General features: G+C 34.9%; 1 protein-coding gene, 1 long non-coding RNA gene and 1 other non-coding gene across 11 annotated transcripts; all 3 read right to left on the bottom strand.

The window, feature by feature from the left end:
- Positions 1-2,340: 2,340 nt before the first annotated feature.
- Positions 2,341-3,490, bottom strand: LOC110670642 (uncharacterized). Its single transcript, XR_009143107.1, has 3 exons — positions 2,924-3,490; positions 2,757-2,815; positions 2,341-2,602 (listed from the first exon to the last, which is right to left on the bottom strand). It is a non-coding gene; the product is annotated as an uncharacterized LOC110670642 (transcript).
- A 2,575-nt stretch (positions 3,491-6,065) lies between these two features.
- LOC110670605 (putative disease resistance protein At3g14460) lies at positions 6,066-13,381 on the bottom strand. Of its 5 annotated transcripts, none has more exons than XR_009143105.1 (6): positions 9,064-13,381; positions 8,349-8,416; positions 7,852-8,221; positions 7,167-7,490; positions 6,773-6,929; positions 6,066-6,397 (listed from the first exon to the last, which is right to left on the bottom strand). XR_009143105.1 is itself a non-coding variant. In XM_058133696.1 (2 exons), exon 1 carries the CDS (start codon positions 13,287-13,289, stop codon positions 9,093-9,095), a length of 4,197 nt encoding a protein of 1,398 aa, XP_057989679.1. In that variant the 5' UTR covers positions 13,290-13,381; the 3' UTR covers positions 8,935-8,985; positions 9,064-9,092. The 5 variants fall into 5 exon arrangements, 1 of the variants encoding a protein (XP_057989679.1); XR_009143103.1 differs by having other exon boundaries at positions 7,167-7,487; XR_009143104.1 differs by having other exon boundaries at positions 6,066-6,394; positions 7,167-7,487.
- A 1,414-nt stretch (positions 13,382-14,795) lies between these two features.
- LOC110652448 (uncharacterized) lies at positions 14,796-16,880 on the bottom strand. Of its 5 annotated transcripts, XR_009143101.1 has the most exons (5): positions 16,547-16,880; positions 15,896-15,962; positions 15,472-15,770; positions 15,034-15,085; positions 14,802-14,940 (listed from the first exon to the last, which is right to left on the bottom strand). It is a non-coding gene; the product is annotated as an uncharacterized LOC110652448 (long non-coding RNA). The 5 variants fall into 5 exon arrangements; XR_009143102.1 differs by having other exon boundaries at positions 14,796-14,847; positions 15,034-15,770; XR_009143099.1 differs by having other exon boundaries at positions 15,034-15,770.
- Positions 16,881-20,011: the final 3,131 nt, after the last annotated feature.

Genomic DNA, 20,011 nt, shown 5'->3' with positions numbered 1-20,011 from the left:
AGCAGTGTGCGTGCATTGGTGTGCGTGTGATGTGGTGTGGACTATGGATAGGACGGGTAGTCACGGCTTGAGTTCTTCGCTGGGACCCGATCCTTCGAGGGGTAGTCACGGCTTGAGTTCTTCGCTGGGACCCTCGATTTGGTTATTAAGTGGAAGTCCGAGCTGAGTTCTTCGCTGGCACCAGGTTGGATTTAAGAGAGCTGTATAGGGGATCAGCTCCCATATATTATGATTGATGCTACAGGGTGCGTGAGTGCTCCAAATTACCTTTTTGATGCTATGATGTGAATTTATTGCTGATGTTGCATTTCACTCTACAGGGTGCATTAGTTTTAGATAGTTATAGAGATTATGATTAAAATTGATATTTTACTCTCTGAGTCGAACGCTCACTCCTGTTCAATATTTTTCCAGGCCACAGGAGGATATTTTTGAGGTTAGCCTGCTTCCTTTTCTCGCAGGTTATTTATCAATATTTGTGTAATTTTATTTACTCCTAGAATTTCCGCATGTGTCAGAAATGTTTATTTGATTTGGGTCTGTAAATTAAATTATTATTGTGGACCTGTAAAAATTATTATATGCATGTTTGATGGACTGGATGAGGGAGCTGAGCTCCCATTTATCATTATGATGATATGAGTATGTGGAGGGTGAGCTGAGCTCCCCAATGGATTGTTTATTGTGTTTACAGGTCGGGTGAGTCAAAAACTCCCCGTTGGTAGGTCCATTTTATGGCCGGACTCTGTCCGGTTGTTTTCTTGAAATTGGGCCCAAATGGGCCTTAGAGTTGGGTAAATGAATAGTTAAGGCTTACTACGGGCCTCGGGGGCTTTAGGCTGGCCCAGGTCCTAGTGCCGGTCCGACCCATAGGTTGGGTCGTGACAATTATTCTCTTTTATAATTTATGTATTAAATGTTAAATTTCATTATTTAAATTAAAATAATAATATTAATATTAATTTAATTAATTTTATAAATAAAATACTTATTAGATTAAAAATTATAAAATATCTATTAAATTAAAATTTATTATATCCTTAACTAGATTATATTTTTATGGAAAGTTATATGTTATAATTATATTTAATTATTAATATGTCATATTAATTTAATTATTGACTTAAATGTAATAAAAATTAAGAGTTGTTATTAATAGAAAAAAAAAACATTTTTCTTATATATTTTGTTTAACTTTTAACAATTATTATAATTTATTTTTTTATGTTTTAACTTAATTAGAAAAGTAGATTTTGATGGTATTAGAATGTTATGTTGAGAATCATTAATAGAAAATATATATTTTTTTGTTTTAACTTTTAAAATTATAATAATTTGTTTATCTTTTAAATTTTACCTTAAATAATTACGTACTGAAATTAGCATTATCACCAATATACAAGACAACACGTTAAACCCATTTATTACAATTCAAAAGAAGAACTAGGAAGCCACAGTTTTCAATAGCTGAAAGGGAGCAGCTATATAAGAAATTCTGATTCAGGGAGGTAGGGAAGATGATTCTTCCATAGTTTCATTTGTTCCCAAGACGCTGAAATTTCCAGATCAAATATTTAGAAATTACATGGATTGTCACCAATGGATTTCAGTTGGAAGAAAATTGATCAATGCTTTTGCTCCTGTGATTTGAATATCTATACAAAACCAGTGCATTGAGTCAATCTATATTCTTCTCTTCTCATCTTCTCATGTCTAACATATAAATAACCCACAAAGAAAAATTTGAAATGCAAGTGAATTTCCCGGTGCGCAGGGGACTAGTTCTTGAATGGTCTTGGAAAATGGTAAAAATACACCAAGAATCAACTATATAATCTTAGCAGATTTGCATATAAAAATGAAATCATATGCACTAAATTGAAATTAATCATTCTATTCCTTGTGAAAGAAGAATTACAAGGTAAGAATTCTTTTTGTCTTAAACGGAGAGGACAGGGGGACAGGGGAGCCATAGAAAATGTATAAAGCAAAAGACATGCAAAGACCGGCGGCTGATTCTTGATTCATCCATCCTTTCTTGATATAACATTATGAACCAAGAAAAAGACTTTATTCGTTTCTATGTTCAATGCTTCTTCAACAGCAAAGCTCTTAGCTCGGCCGCATCAATCTCCTCCCCTACATTCTCTGGTCTATAGCATCCATTACGGGGGTCTGGAATCCATGCGACCTTTTTGGCGAACCCAATCTTCTCCTCCGCAGTTTTCTTGACCGCGGACACAACTCCTTGTGGTGCAGCAGCAGCGGCTGAAAATCCTCGCCTGTTTGCTTTGGTGATGAAAGCAGAAAGAACCTTTGCGTTTGAGAAAGAGCGAGCCATTGCGATTCAAATTGAGAGACTTTAGAGGAACAAACAAGGAAGCAAACTGCTGCAGAAACTTTTCTGTTCTTGTCGAAAGAAACCTTTCCACAGCAGCCGAAGAAACCTCTGCTGCCTCTTCGGAACCTCTAAAAGGCTCTTCTCTCTCTCTCTCTCTCTATGAAAGCTTCTTGTGGGGGTTTGTAAGCGGAGATGCCAAGGGGCTTATATAGAGAGGAAAAGCCCGAAGTGGAGGCGCGTGAGGAATACCATCCATTAGGGCTAAACAAACCCATCCGATTAGGCAAAGCAGAACAGCTTGCTTAATTTAGGCAAAAGTTTCAGGCAGCATAACTTTGACAAGAAACAGGGCATTCACTCTAAAAAGCATGCAAATGATCGTGCAATAACAAATTACAAAATAAGTTGCAAATACCTGATTGATGGAATGCTGCAGATCCTACAATCCTTGTTTGTCCCAACTCACACGGAATTCTGGATGTTGTAAATAATCGGGGAATGATCATGCATTGCAGAATTTCAGAATAAGTTGGGAAAGAAATTTATCCCTGTGAAGGATTAGAAGTACTACAGGAATATTACCTGATTGCTGGGTTGCTGCAGAGCCTTCATTAATTTATCTTTTAAGCAACGGTCTCGCAGTAGAGGACAGCAGTAAACAGAGAGTTCTTGCAGGGCAACAGGGAAGCCTTCATCTGGGAAGGACTTGAGTTCCCTGCACAACTGAATATCTAATTCTTGAGGAGAGGTGAGCTTTTAGATACCCCTGTGGTTCCCAGCACAACTAGTTCCAACAAAAATCTCTCCTGAATCTGAACTCGTGGAGACTTACTAATGGTGATCAGTATACATTAGATGATGCTTCAAACTCATATGAGTCAGTCGGTACTTAACTCAGTTTGACTCGTTTTGATAAATAAAATAATTTATTTTTAAATATATTTTAATATATTATATTTATCCTTTAAAAAGTAAATTATAAATAATGAAAATAATAATAATTAAAATTACATTTAATATTGTATATGTGTTTATGATAAACAAATTTTTTTTCCTATAATTTTAAATACTATAATTATTTCAACTATTATTTATAAAAATTTAATAAATTTCAAATAATTATATTTTTATTAAAAAGAAAATATAAATAATTACCAATTCATAGATAAAAAGCTTCAAAGGGAGCTTTTAAGATTAATTTAAGTTACCATTTTTTTAATGTTCTTAAATAAATAGACATAATTATTAAATTTCAAGAACTATAAACTAACCTCTAATTAAATTAAATTCACTCTTAATTAGCTAAATTAATCTTCGACGACTCTAAAATGGTTAGATTTGTTAAAGAACAATATACAAACTTTTTAAAATATACAAACCTTAGAGATCCCCTCAAGAAATGCCGTTAAAAATTTGGACTCTCTTCACATGAATTTCACCCAAAACCCAATCACAGGCATATATCAGCCAATTTAATTAAACTTGTCTCGGGAGCTTGTAATAATTTCCACTTCTCTAGTTTTCTCAGATGGAAATTTTACATTAGGGCTGCTAGACTTTCTTGCATTGCATAGAGCCCAGAACACCGCATGTTCAGATGATTTGATTTTTTTATTTCAGTCGCTGCCAAGCCATTAATCTCCACCATCTGAAGTTGTTCCTTCTTTGAACCTAACCCAAATATTGCTGCATGTCATCGCCTCCCTCTCGAGTCTCCTCGCTGGCCCAAGCACCTCCTCCACCCTTAACTTCCCCCTCCCCCGTCTGTTTCCCATTCCCGTCCATTATTGTTGTCGTGACCCGCACAGCCCCTTCTTTGTTGATATCGCGAAACACCCCACAACCATATGCTATCATTCTCTTAAACATGACCCTTAACTAATCTCTCAGATTATCAATATTAGACTCTCTCTCTCTCTCTCTCTCTGTGTGTGTGTGTAATGGTGCTTGGTTTAGGTAATTGGATCATAATTATATGATCCCACGGGTTAATATCTGCAAATTTTCATATGGGTTCACGTATAAGTTGGCTAGCTTTCTATTCTTTGCATCTGGTTATGTTCTTGATCCTATTGATTAAGCTTTATCTGTCCAAATTCCTATCTGGGTATGCTTAATTTCCTTGATTAATTACAACCAGCTCCGTAATTAATTACAACTACCACAAGAACAATAAATTCAATAAATCTTACATATTCTTTATAAAAGTTGATATTGTAGAGACATTGACTTCTATTAACGATATTAATGTCATCTAAAGCCTTAAGAAAAAGCAAATTAAAGAGCACTTCTATTGTTTTAATTCTGCAAATTAAAAAGCACTTCTATTGTTTTAATCTGCCAGAAAATAGAGCATTTTACCTATGGAAATAGTCTTATATACATTGAATAGAAAAAGCATGATTTAATTAAAACATGAACAATAGTAACAATATATTATTAATAGTAAGGAATTATTCTAACAGCAGATGATGTCTGTATTTAGCTTTTGAGTACTTTAGCATTCTAATTCATTATCCAAAGTTATGTGCATCAAATATCAAATTCTCCCTTGAATAATAATCAAGAATCTCAATATTATAATATCCGTTCATCTTCAAAACTAAAGGAACTTGTTTTAGTGCATTCCATGCCTGTTTCTACCTTCATCTCCACAAGGTAACACAATATTCACAGTAAACATTCCATCTTCAGTTTGATTCATAGGATAAGCAACATCTGATAGATTTAATTTAGCTAATACTTCTTTTAGGATGTACTCACATGACAATTTTACATGAACCAATTGAAAATGAAATTACTGAGGAAATTAAGTTTCACATTTGCCTGTTAAAGTTTATTTCATTTCTCTCTCTCTCTCTCTCTCCCTCTCTCTCTCTCTCTCTCTCTCTCTCTCTCTCTCTCTATATATATATATATATATAAAGGAAGAAGAAAAGTTACCAACCTTATTAGCTGCAAAGTAGGAGAAATCAAAGTTTTTAAGAAGTCCTTAAAACACCCTCACAAAAATAATAATAATAATAATAATTGAAAAGGAAAAAGATTTTGACAAACCTTATGAGTTTAGAGTGGAAACACTTGTGAATGGAAACCCATAATGTCATAATCAGGTGAAAGAAAAATTATATATTAAAAAAAAAAAAAACCTTAACCATGAGATAGAAGGCTGTGAAGGGATAGCAAGACAACAAAAAAATTTAGATGATGAAATACATAAATTTAAAGCAATGCAAAGAAATTAGAGCAAAGATGATCATATATTACAGGGAAGTGAAGCAAGAGTTGTTGTGAAAGCAACTAAAGCAGAAAGCGATATTTATAGGGCCTGAAGTAGATTTGAACCATACCTTATTTAATGACTCATCAGTAATGAATCATAAATGCTATCTCATCTTGTAACATTTCTTCTACTGTTATTTCTGCTAGGACAATGAAATGGCTACTTTCTGGTTTCTTTTCAATTGAACAGGGCCATTTAGTCAGTATTTGACTTGCTGAAGAGTTCAATAGCTTGTGTTAGACCTCTTAATACATTAAAAGAAAGAAATGCCTGGGAGCATTAAATACAGCATATCAAGGCTCTGGATTCTGGAAGATATCGCAGAAATTTCCAAGATAGGCACCGAAAATCATGTGAAAAGTAGTGTAAATTTGTATAAATGTAAGGGTATTCTGGTCAAGATACTGGTTTTTTCACATGTCAGTACATGCAAGGGCAAAGTAGAGAAAAAACTGTGAATTTTGGAGCTGTAGCAATTTTGTTGTACAATTAAGCTCCCATCCATTCATATCAACATATGTTCATGATCCATCAGAGAAAAAAATCAGACAAGGAAACAAGCAAAGCCATAGCAGAGGGCCAAGTCTTCTGCTACCATCACACTACCACTCATCTGTACTGTTTAAACATGTAGAAACTTGGGGGGATACCAATGAACTAGACATAAAGGAAATTGCACTTGGAAAACTCCATTGAGAAAACAGAAATATAAAAAGCTGCTATTATGTTCTGCCAGCAATCGTTTCTTTCCCTTGGACTCCTTATGACAGCTGCTGCAATAATAGAAATGCACTTAATGTAGTTAGTTTTGAAGAAAAATAATACCCACAAATGTTTAATTTTTGGCAATGATAGTTTACCTGTTCAGTTTTTTTTTTTTCTTTCGTGGTGGTGAATTCCACCAAATTAAGACACCAAGCACCTCGTTGAAATGATTGGATGTGGGAGATGTAAATGCAGGACACCATAGGCAAGAGGCAGAGCGCCAATCCAACTCAGGAAATGAAGTGCTCTTAACCGCAAAGAGATGTGCATACTCATGCTGTGACCAGCATGAAGAAAGATCATACCTCAGGCCAAGCTCAGCGCTCTTAACCGCAAATAGATGTGCATACTCATGCTGTGACCAGCATGAAGAAAGATCATACCTCAGGCCAAGCTCAGCAGTTATCTATTCTTTGATATTATCGTGCAAGAACAAATTTGAAATTCAGTTGACAGCATATTGATGGGTCCTCTATAAAGGCAAAAACAATGTATATAGCATTTGTAATGTGGAGATGCTCAACATGTCCGATTGGAGTTCTGCATTTCCAGATTGAAATCTTTAGATGCAAAATAGAACACATGGACACGGTAGCAACAACAATGAAAAAAATAATCATACTTTCAATTCCACTAACTGGTGAACAAAGAATAAATTACAGTCAACAGCCACTCATGAAGCATATCAGGTTTGGAATCCTGCCACAGATTTCATATAAATTTAGAATGGACAACGGAATTAATGTTAATAGCACATACAAACTTTATGAATTGTACCTTTGAAAGCTTTGAGGTAAACCTTGAATATGCAAGGAATATCAGATGTTTCTGCAAACAAGATTATCATCTCTTCTAGGTTGTTAATTAGATTCTTCCTCATCAATATATATGCTATGAAAATCAGCAATTCTGGACGAATTTCTTCCTCTTTTATTCTGGAGTTTTCCTTTTAGCCGTGGACATTCCTTGATAGAAAATAAAGAGGAAGGTAGCCCCTCTGGCAAGGAACAGAGCCTTTTGCAGCAAATAATTTCCAGCTTTTCGAGAGAGGTGAGTTATTGAAGCCCCTCTTGGTCCAAAAATTCGAGATACAGAGGCCTGCTTTGTGAACAGAATATATATATATATATATATATATATATATATATATATATATATATATAAAACAAATTTTTAACCATTTTAAAAAAAAAATAAAACAATTGATGCAAATAAAAAGAAATTCACAATTAAAAAAATTAAGACCTAAGTTAGTCTGACTCCAATCAACTATAACTACATAAATAGAAATCTGTTTGTGGGCACGGTGAACAATAACAGCAATGGAGGTTCTAGTCAAATGTGAATGTAAGTAATTGATAATTGATCAAGTGAACCATCGCTAAAGCATTCAAATTACCTGAAAAAGAAAACCCAACAAAGGGAAGATGAAGGAGATGATGAGGTAGAGAAGTTCAAGTACCTAATTTAAATGCATCCACAAAGAGACCTAAGCACACTCTGCTTTCCAATGGTTCATCATCACCATAGGCGCAACTTCTTTTGTTCTCTTCTCATGATTAACTTATAAATAAATCGAAAAGAAAAACATATCCCCAACATTAGCTGCCTGCAATAGTAGTGTTGTCCATCCATTTTGTGCCTACCGGCAGTGCACCATGACATAAAGTTGCAACTCCAACGAGGCCACTAGATTGGTATCTCAAGTTTCCATTCCTATTTTTCTCAAATTAAAAATAGGGATTCAAAATTTATACAGAAGATAAAATCGTATGCAAGCTCAGGCAAATTTTCCTCAGAAGAACTCAAGGGCAGCAGAGTTTCACATCTTCCTAGATGTCACAATCACAAAAAATGGTTAGATTCTTTTACTGGATGTAAGCGAATTTCCAGAAAACAGTAAGAGTTGGCAAATGGCAACTGAAGGAAAACATACAGAATGACAACTTAAGAACGCACCATTTTTCATACTTATCCAGATCATTTTGATCTCTGTATAGATTTGGACAGCACCACTGGCTCGTATGCTGAAAATTTGTATATACACAAAAAGTTTCAATAGAGAACAGAAGAATTGAATAGTAGATTAGTTAAACAGAACAAATGAAAAATACCCCCAGCAGAATCTAGCAGTTTACACATATTAGAGGCAAAAACATTTTCCTCTGCCATTATAATGTAGTAATGTATTAAAATGGGAAATCATGTGCAGTAACACATTAACAGTCCATGTTTGGAATTATTACTTAAAATAATAGAATTTAATTAAATTTGAGTATTGGAAATAATTGAAAGGTGAAGGCGAATTGAATTTATGTAATTTAAATAATGTTTTGGTTTTTAACAATGCCACACCATCACTAGTAACCAAATGTTACTCACTTTGATCTTCAATTCTTGCAAAATACCTATAGAGTTGAACTGAGCAAACATGAAAATTGAGCAAATAGAGTTGAATTCTTTTATGAATTGATACTCACATTTGGACTTGCAATATCGGAGTTAGATGGGCCAGAAACCCAGGATAGATTCCAAAGCAGAACAGTCAGGCAGCATAACTTTTAGAAGAAACAGGACATTCTCTCAAGAGATGATCCTGCAATGCAAAATTTCAAAGTAAGTTGCAAAATAGAAATTTATTCAGTGAAGCATTATACTACCACATGGATATTACCTGATTGTTGGAGTGCAGCAGAGCCTGCATTAATCGGGTATCCAAACACTGGGGATATGAGAAATGATAGGCCAGTAATCTCCCCCTGTATATTTTAAGCAACGGTCTCGCAGTAGAGGACAGCCGGAAATATCTAGGAGTTCAAGAGTAGCAGGGAAGCCCTCAGCTGGGAAGGACTGGAGTTTTGGGCATGACGAAATTTCTAATTTTTCAAGAGATGTGAGGTTTTTGATACCCATGGATATGGATTTCAGATTCTTGAGAGAGATTTTGAGGACGGTTAGAGAAGTGGGAAGCAGTAATCCGTCATCATCTGGAAAGGAAATAATATCTTCAGTTGACTTGATGTTACCGATGACCAATTTTGTAAGAGAGGTGAGTCTGTGGAGTTCCCACTCTAGCATTGGCTGTTTCAGATTCTCGCATCTATTGATCGATAGGTCAGATAGGTTTGGTGGTAAACACCCTTTTAAGAATTCCACACCTCTACAATCTTTTATCTGCAGATATCGAAGGGAAGTGAGGTTTTGCATCTGATTAGGTAGAGACCTCAAATTTTCACAATACCCAATTTTGAAAGAGACAAGCTTAGTGTTGGGTAATCCAATCTCCGGGAACAACTCTAATTGATGACATCCAAATATTTTTAAATGTTGGAGACGATGGAGGCTTTGCATACGACTGGATAGAGACCTCAATCTTTCACACCACCTAATTGATAAAGAGATAAGAGTGGGGATGAGCATTTCAGTCCTTGGAAACGAGTCTAATTGAGGACAGTTCCATATGTGTAATTCTGTAAGACGAGAAAGCCCATAAGACAGCGTGTTTAATGATTGTGCCGTCCAGTTGTGAATTTGAAGAGTCCTTAGGGAATCAGGAAACTCGCCATCTGGAGAGGACCTGAGAGATTTACATTTACTGATATGCAACTTCTCAAGATGGGATGTCTCGTTACGGTAATTACGGCGATGCACAATTCCCTCCGGCAGACACTCCAAAGAATCACAGTCCTTAATACTAACACGTATCAAGCTGCACGGCAAACCCCTTGCTGGAAAGGAGACTAAACTTCCACATGAGCGGATTGTCAAATCTTTGAGAGATTTGAGATTGCTCAACCCACTTCGCAACTCCTTCATATTAGAACAATATTCTACAACCAAACTTTCAAGATTGCAAGGCAAAAGCCCTTCTTCTCCATCTACCAATGACACTAGCTCATTACATTGGAAAATTTCCAAACGCTTTAGATTAGTAAGATAGTTTGAATTGATTCCATCAGCCCACAGGCATCTCAGTTTATCACAATTCCAAATCTCCAAAACTTCGAGTGACCCCAAGGTCTTTATGTGGGCTTCATCTAATCTTACAAGCCCTGACACGCCTACAATTTTCAAGGTAGTGATAGAGGTGGTATTAGACAAACACCTAAGAACGACCTCTTGACATTGTCTGATAGAGATTGTTAGAAGAGACGGGAGTACTTTTGGTAAATCAACTAACAGCGGGCAACCATCAATATCTAGTTCTTCTAGTGAAGGAAGGAAGGTGGGCAATTTTCCCACCAACATTGGACACCTTCTTATTCGAAGCTCACGTAGCTTGGGAAATTTGGCTATAGAATCTTCACCCAGACCATTAGACCAAGACCACAACTCCCACTGACCCATACTACTAATTTTTAATGTCTCCAAACAAGAAAAACAGGAATCATCCTCGTAAAACTCAACACCCAATTCTTTCACTCCATCCAGAGATTCTATGCTCAACTTTTTTAGTGACTGTAGTCGTCCAAGTGGTGGCAACGATGTGATTTGAGAACAATGGCTCAGATTCACCTCTACTATGCTAGTGAATGAAGGATCTCCTAGCCACGGTGGGAATTTCCTTCCACCAAATGATATAATTGAAAGGCCTGAAAGACTTTGATGTGGCCGTAGTGAATTGAGAACTTGTTCTTCATCACTTGAGTTTCTCAAAACAGAAGAAAATTCACGAGACCATTGTAAGTATAATTCAGTGATACCAGGCTTGTCCTTCAAATTTGCGAAACCCGCATCTTGAATATCTACAACCTTCTCTAAACTTATAATATGAAGCTGCCCTTGTAGATCAGAAAGCTTTTGTAACTCTGTGATCCGTCCATTGCTTTCCCCCACGATAAACTTGGTCAACAGGCAGAGACTAGTCAAATTACCGATATGCGGTGGCATCTCTTGCAAATTCTGTGTGCTGAGAATGTCAAGATGCCGCAAGTTGAGTAAATTGCAAATGCCTCTAGGTAACTCAATAAGACTACCACAACCACACAACTTCAATGTCTGTAAGTTAAAGAGTTTATCCACTGATTCAGGCAACTTTTTTATTATAGTATAAGACAAGTCAAAGTAGCGCAAGTGCTTCAAGGCACCAATAGACTCCGGCAACTCTTCAATCACATAACCAGCTAAAGATAGAGACCTTAAGCATTTTAATTTTGGCACCAAGTCATGCACCACCTTACTAGATAATTCGCAGTAACAAGAAGTGTATTTCGGCAATGATAAAAATGTCCGCAAATTCTTCATTTCATAGAAGCTTTGAAATCTGAGGAAAGTATCTCTGAGATGAGGAATATATGATGAATGTCGTATCTTTCCATATGATTTTGCACTTTCCAATTTATCAACCATAAGCAAACATGTTTCTCTACTAACAAAGCATGCTAAATCAATAATTAGGTCATGCATTATATATTTTGATTTATTATCATTAGATTGTTGAAAAAACGATCTTGATAATAATTCATCAAAATATTTATGACCTAAACCTTCGCTCTTCTTCATTTTCTTCTGATCATACAAGAAACCCTCGGCCATCCATAACAAAATCAACTCATTCCTATCAAACTCGCGATCCTTTGGTAAAATTGCGCAATAAGCGAAACACTGCTTCAAATGAGATGGAAGATGAAGATAGCTCAACCTTAAGGCTGGAAGAATATTGCTTTTGTTGTCTGGTAATTCCCATATCTCACTGCTCAACACTTCCTTCCACAAATTAGGATTGCGTTTACCCCTTAAGATGCCTCCAAGAGCTTTTGCTGCCAAAGGTAATCCTCGACATCTTTTGACAATCTTCTCACCTATTTCTTTCAGCTCCAAGTGCTCGTCAAAACTTGTTGCTTCCAAAGCATGTTGGGCAAACACATACAAGCAATCATCATATGATAGCTCCTTGAGAGGATAAGCTGGAGTAGTACCCATCATCAATGAAACCTCCTGACTGCGAGTTGTGATAATAATTCTGCTTTGAGGTATCCCTCCTTCAAAAGAACTCCGAAACAGAGTCCATTGCTCATAGTTCTCGGTCCAGACATCATCCAAGACAACTAAAAACTTCTTCCCAGACAACTTTTCCTTCAATTTTACCTGAAGCGAATTTAAATCTTTAACATCACCACCATCTCCCAATTGAAGAAGAACTATTTTGGTGATCCTGACAACATCAAAATCCTCACCAACAGAAACCCAGGCTTTCAAATCAAACCCCAATGTGGGATCATTGTAAACCAGCTGAGCGAGAGTTGTCTTGCCAAGGCCTCCCATTCCAACTATAGGAATCACAGATACCTCCGCATCACTTGTCTCAGCATTCAACAAGTTCAGCATCGCCTTCTTATCTTCCTCCCTACCATAGACCTTTGCTTCATTAACCAAAGAGGTTGTGGCTGGTCTTTCTGTCACATGGCTGACCCTCCTTCTAGCATACTCTGCTAAACAAAGTTCATCTTTTTGCTTTATGATCTCATCCAATCTAGCACTAGTTTCCTCTATCTTGGAAACCATCTCAGCATTAAACTTAATAGTATTTAGATTTACATTCACCGCACCACACATAATAGAGAAAAACTTTTGCACCTTATTATTTGGACGAACAGGTTTGACTTCCAACTTGCGTTGCTGAACCTCCGTTGCAAGTTCATCAATGATATCCTCCAGGTCGTAAGCCAAGTCTCTGAGATCGCTTAACCAGATCTCGACCAATCGATTGGCCACCTGCTTTTCCTCTGCATCTTCAAGCACCGCATGAATTCTCTTGAGCATCTTCTCCCACTTCTTGAGTTGAGTGAAGACTTGCCCATGGCCTAAGTATTTCATAAAGTCAATGGAGTTCAAACTGTCAAGCAGCCCCTGAAAGCAAACACAGAGGATAGAGCCGCCAAGAGCAGTCACAATATCCATTGCGAAGAGTGAGTAGTGAGAGAAGAAACTACGAATTGAAGATTGAAAGAAAGATTTTGCAATGGAAGTCCACAAGAAGGAAAAAGGAGAAGCTTTGAGAAGGTCCTCTGCGTCTGAGTTAACAGATTAGTACATAACAATAATGCATATTGTTTTAAAATATTTATTCAGTATGGCAAAATAAATTAAATATATTATAGATTACATTAAAATTTAAAAATAAAGTAAATTTAATTATTTATTATTTACAATTACACATTTATTATACTAACATCTCTAAAAGATATTATAAAAAGTTTGTAAATATTATTTTTTAATATTTTTAACATAATAATAATAATAATAATAATTATTATTATTATAACAAAAAGAATAATAATTTTAATTAAAATCTTATTATTTTAAAGTAGTGTTTATAAAAAAAAAAGAAAAGGAAATATTGTTCAAATATATTAATAATTTGTTATTATTATATTTTTCCTTACAATGAAATGAAAGTATGATATTTAATGTTTGTGTATAAAGTAAAATTTATTTTATAATAAAATAAAATAATCTTAAAACTATTTAAGAAAAATAATGGCAATAAATGAAAATTAAATAATTCAAAAATAATTAAAATAAAATAATAAAGTAAAAATTATAAAAAAAATCATTTATTTAAGAACATATAAATGGTTTGAATTTTAAAATAAATAAATAGAAATTTAAAAATTCAATTAATAAAATAAAAGACCATATAAAAATTTAAAAGAGATTCAAGCGTTTATTTTGATTCAGAAAATTCTAACTAATTCAAAAAAATTTTTAGGATGTCAGAAAATTCAAGATATATCTTGTAAAATTTAAAAGGAAGTATTTGTTTTAGTAATAAAATAAAAAAATTTTAAAAAATAAGACACAAAATAAAGAAATGCAATAGGGAAAATTGTCACAACATTATTATTAAACAATAAATTTAAAAATTATTTCAATAATAATTAAATAATTTGAAAGCAATTAAAATTGAAATATAAATTGAAATCAGAAAAATAATTTTAATTGTTATATATTAAAATTAATTGTTATTAGATTGTTGAGCCGTTAAGAAAGAAGAGCAAGTTTGCTCTTTCGTAACAGCATAGACAAGGATACATTACTATCTTTTGAGATTAGAATCTTGCAATCAGTTCAGCCAGGATCATTGGAAAAACTCCTTGCTTGATTTCAAAATGGCTATAACTGATTCTCAATTAAGTCAACCCTACAAACGTCCCTTTGATGATATTAAGTGAGTGGAAGCATTTCCTTTTGTTATCATCTTCAGTGAATCCAACCCAAATCTGCAGAAGTCCTGAGCGCACTTTCCACCAGTTATATGCGATGAAATAGTGAAATCAGCATATGATATGAGCATAAAAGATAGGGCAGCCCATTGAAACTCACTTGTTGCATTTCAATAAAAGAGCTAAGAAACCACAGTTTTCAATACCCGAAAGGAAGCAGCTATATAAGGAATTATGGTTCAGGGAAGATGATTCTTCCATAGTTCCATTTGTTCCCAAGAAGATGAAATTTCCTGATCACATATTTGGCAGTAACATGGATTGTTACGGATGAATTTCAGTGAAAAGAAAATTGATCTTCACTTTTGCTTTTGGGATTTGAATAACTATACAACATAAATGCATTGAGTCAATCTATAGCCTCCCCTTTTTCTCTTCTCATGACTAACATATAAATAAATTACAAAGAAAAACATTACCCCAACATATAGCTGCCTGCAATAGTAGAGTTGTCCATCCACTTTGTGCCAACTGGCAATGCACCATATCATTAAGTTGCAACTCCAGAAAGAAACAGAATGCATAATTTCAAAATAAGTTGCAAATAGAAATTTCTTCAAGTTTCAGGCAGCATAACAAGAAACAGGACATTCACTCAAGAGATGATCCTGCAAAGCATAATTTCAAAAGTTGCAAATAGAAATTTCTTCAAGTGAAGCATTCTAATTGTTACAGTTATTTAGTACCTGATTAACGGAATGCTATAGATCCTACAATCAATATGTCAATTTATAGTCTTTGCTTTTGCTTTTGGGATTTGAATATCTAAGCAACATGAGTGCACTGTGTCAATCTATAGTCTTTTCTTGCTCTCTTTTAATGACTAACAAATAAATAAACACAGAGAAATGACATACCCCCAACTTAGCTGCTTGCATTAGTAGTGTTGTCCATCCAATTTGTGCCTACTAGCACCATGTGATGTCATGAAGTTGCAACTCTAACATTGTGTCTCCTGCAGTGTGATCATAATATAACAGGAAATGCTAAAGATCTGCAACAGTTTGCCTCTGACCACCTTGAAAAATTATATTTACCTTTTTTTTATCAATTAAAAATAGTGACTGAAAACTTATACAGAAGATAAAAGCATATGCAAGCCCAGGCAAATGTTCCTCATACGCTCGCAGCACAGATTTTTCACATTTCTTCCTACCTGTCACAGTCACAGAACATTGATGGTTAGATTATTTTATTGGATATCAGTAGGTTTTCAGCAAACACTAATAGTTGGCAACTGTTTTATTGAAAAACATACAGAATAACAATCTAAGCACCCACCTTACTCAAATCCATCCAGATCATTTGATCTCTGTGTATATATGTTGAAAGCAGGCAGGCTCATATGCTGACATTTTGTATAGTGGAAACAATTTCATCAGAGAAAAGAAGAGTTGAACAATAGATGAGTTAAGCATTACAAGTGAAAAATTCCCCAGCAGAATCAAATAGTTTATATGATAAATGAAGCAACACATTACCTCCGACAGAATTCAATTCAATTCTACTAAAAAGTCCACGAATTCACATGTCTGGAACCATTTTTCCTAAAATAGTGAATTGAATTTATGCAATTTAAATTATGTATTTGGTTTTTTTAATAATGTACGCACTATCACTACTAGCTTTGATTTTCAATTCCAGCAAAATGCATATCATTCAAAAGAGTTTCCAAACATGAAAATTAAGCAAATAGAATTGAATTCTTTTAGGAATTGATAACGATACTCATATTTGTACTAGCAATTTTGGAGTAAGATAGGCTTGAAAACCAGGACCAGGGTAGATTCCAAAATACAATGATGCTTATATCAAATTCAAGGGAAAGTTTCAGGCAGCATAATTTTTACAAGAAACAGGATGTTCACTTAAGAAGTGCTTGCAATAGAAATTTATTTCTGCGAAGCATTATAAGTATCACAGGAGTATTACCTCACTGTTGGAGTGCTGAACCATCATTAATTTATACGAACACAGGGGATGTGAGAAATGATAGGCCAGTAATCTCTCCCTTTAGCTTTTAAGCAACGTCTCGCAGTAGAGGGCAGCTGGAAATAGATAGTCCTTCAAAGGTAGCAGGGAAGCCCTCATCTGCGAAAGACTGGAGTTTTAGGCACGAGAAAATTTCTAAGTGGTAGAATTCAATTCAATTATATTAAAAGAGGCCATGAGTTCACATGTTTAGAATTATTATTCTGAAAACAATAGAGTTCAATTAAATTTTTCAATAATTGAAAGGTGAATTGAATTTATGAATAAATTATCATTTTGATTTTTAAGAATGGCCACACCATCACAACTAAACATATGCATACTTAGTTTGATTGTCAATTCTTGCAAAATGCCTATCACTCAACAGAGTTTCCAAACAAGAAAATTGAGAAAATATGACTGAATCTTTTAAGAATTGATACTCACGTTTGGACTTGCAACTTCAGAATTAGATGGGCTGGAAAACAAGGATAGATTCCAAAGAGGAACAGCTTGAATCAAATTTAACCAAAAGTTTCAGGCAACATAATTTTTGGAAGAAACAGGTCAGTCACTCAAGAGATGATCCTGCAATGCAAAATTTCAGAATAAGTTGCAAATAGAAATTTCTTTTTGTGAAGCATTCTAATTATTACAGTATCTAATTGTGAAGCATGATATTAGACACAGCACAATTTCCTCTATCATTATCATGCACTGGAACTAAAATTGTGCCTCATGTTTTTGCTTCCAAGAGAATATGCAGAATATTAGGCTGTGACATGAAATAAGTTTAGGGACAAATGTATTCAAATGGAAAAAAGAAAATCATCAACACCTTGTTCAATACAAAATCAAGTGATAGAATTCAATTCACTTCGGAATATTACCTTGTTGAAGACAAAAATCATTAACATTTGAAAAATGCTGCATTATTTCAGAACATTACCTGATTAATTGTTTATCTCAAGGCGGGGGATATGAGAAATGATAGGCCAGTAATCTCCCCCTTTGTCTTTTAAGCAACGGTCTCGCAATAGAGGGCAGCTGTGAATATATAGTTGTTCAAGTGTAGCAGGGAAGCCCTCAGCTGGGAAGGACTGGAGATTTGGGCACAAGAAAATTTCAAATTCTTTAAGAGAGGTAAGGTTTTGGATACCCATTGATATGGATTTTAGATTCTTGAATTCAGCGATGTAGAGGGAGTTGAGAGAAGTGGGAAGCAGTAAGCCGTCGTGAGTCTGTGAAGGGAAGGAAATAATATCTCCAGTTGACTTCATGCTACCAATGGCCAATTTTCTAAGAGAGGCGAGTCTGTGGAGTCCCCACTCTGGCATTGGCTGTTTTAGATTCATGCATTCACCAACATAAAGCTCAGTTAGGTTTGGTGGTAAACAACCTTCTATTAAGGACTCCATACCTCTACAATCTGATATATTTAAAGATTGAAGGGAAGTAAGGTTTTTGTTGATATATTTAAAGATTGAAGGGAAGTAAGATTTTTGTTGACAGTTAACACTTTTAAATCAAATCTCAAAATCTGATTATTTTGATTTATTTTGTTTAACTTATTTGTCAGTTACAAGTAAGGGTTAGTTATAAGTATGGGTCAGAATTGTCTTATTAATCTACTTTTGTACTCCTACTAAAAGTAAGGGGGGCATCTTTTCTGAAAAGTTGTTTTGTAACCATGCTTAATTGGTATAAGTCATTGAGAAACTTGTATCTTTAAAAATAATTATGTAATAGCAGATGATAGCACTCTTTGAACCAATTATCTTTAGTAGAACTTTTTTCCTCTGTTTTAAAAAAAATTTCTCTGTTTACCTCCAACAATTGGTATCAGAGCAAGAAAGTTCTTAGAGGGTTGTGTACTAGAGAGAAAACAAGTAAGATTTTCAATTTTAGTTAGCCAAAGACCAAACACTTTTCCCTGTTTTTCTTCATGGCTATGAGCAGCATCTCTCTAGCCACACCTCCAGTTTTTTCTGGAGAAAATTATCAGATTTGGGCAACTAAAATGAAGACTTATTTGAAAGCTTTTGACTTGTGGAATGTTGTGGAAACAGGTGAGGATCCTCCACCCTTACGAGCTAATCCTACATTGGCTCAAATCAAGAATCACAATGAAGAAAGCATGAAAAAAATTTAAAGCTCTCACTTGCATTTAAATGGCAGTTTCAGACAGCATTTTTACTCACATCATGGCTTGTGAAACAGCAAAAGAAGCATGGGATAAGCTAAAAGAAGAATTTCAAGGCAGTGAAAGAACAATCCAGATGCGTGTGCTCAACTTAAGAAGAGAATTTGAGAATTTGAAGATGAAGGATTCAGATACTGTTCAAGAGTTCACTGATAGACTTTTGAAGGTTGTGAATCAAATCAGAATGCTTGGTGAGGAGTTGACAGATAAAAGAGTAGTTGAAAAAGTACTTGTAAGCTTGCCAGAGAAATTTGAGTCAAAAATTTCTTCTCTTGAAGACTCAAGAGACCTCTCAAAGCTTCCATTAACAGAGCTTGTCAATGCCTTGCAAGCAACTGAGCAAAGAAGATTTATTAGACAAGAAGACTCTGCTGAGGGAGCATTTCAAGCAAAACACAATGACAAACCCAAATCTGATGGTGGAAGAAAAAACCAAAAGGGAAAGGGCAAGAAAGATGGTGAAAGCAGCAGGTGGAAAGACAAGAAAAATTTCGTAAATGTCCACATTGCAAGAAAACTACTCATGCTGAGAAGTTTTGCTGGTATCATCCTAATGTGCAATGTAAAAATTGCAAGAAATATGGACATGCTGATAAAGTGTGTAAAGCTCATCCTCAACAGCAACAAGGACAACAGGCACAAATGGCAGAAGGTCAAACTCAACAGGAGGAGCAATTATTTGTTGCTTCCTTTAACTCAGCTTGTATTGATGCAGACTCTTGGTTAGTTGATAGTGGCTGTACTCATCATATGTCCTTTGATGAAAGCTTATTCAAAGAGCTTGATGAAAATTACACTTCAAAAGTCAGAATTGGGAATGGTGAGTTTGTGGAGGTGAAAGGGAAAGGAGTCATTTCAATTCAGACTTCATCAGGTACAAAACTGATCTCTGATGTTCTTTGGGTGCCTAAAATCAATCAAAATTTGTTGAGTGTGCCTCAAATGCTTGAAAAAGGATACTCCTTGATTTTCAAAGATAAATCCTGCACAATCATTGATCCTAATGGCACTAAGCTTTGTTCATTAAAGATGAGAGGTAAAAGCTTCACTTTAAACTTTGATCAATCAAATATACATGCCATGTCTTCTGTCAATGATGTTTCTGCTTTATGGCATAGAAGATTGGGTCATTGTAATTACACTTCACTTGAATACATGTCTACACATGATCTAGCTACAAATTTACCAACTTTGAAAACTAGTAGTGCTGTATGTAAAGTTTG

This window comes from Hevea brasiliensis, chromosome 14, assembly GCF_030052815.1.
Source record: "Hevea brasiliensis isolate MT/VB/25A 57/8 chromosome 14, ASM3005281v1, whole genome shotgun sequence".
Lineage (NCBI taxonomy): Eukaryota > Viridiplantae > Streptophyta > Magnoliopsida > Malpighiales > Euphorbiaceae > Hevea > Hevea brasiliensis.
This window is presented reverse-complemented; position numbering and strand designations above follow the sequence as displayed.

What these genes read in the sequence shown, in the direction of transcription:
- LOC110670605 (XM_058133696.1), bottom strand. Translation starts at nt 13,289, where the DNA reads ATGGATATTGTGACTGCTCTTGGCGGCTCTATCCTCTGTGTTTGCTTT.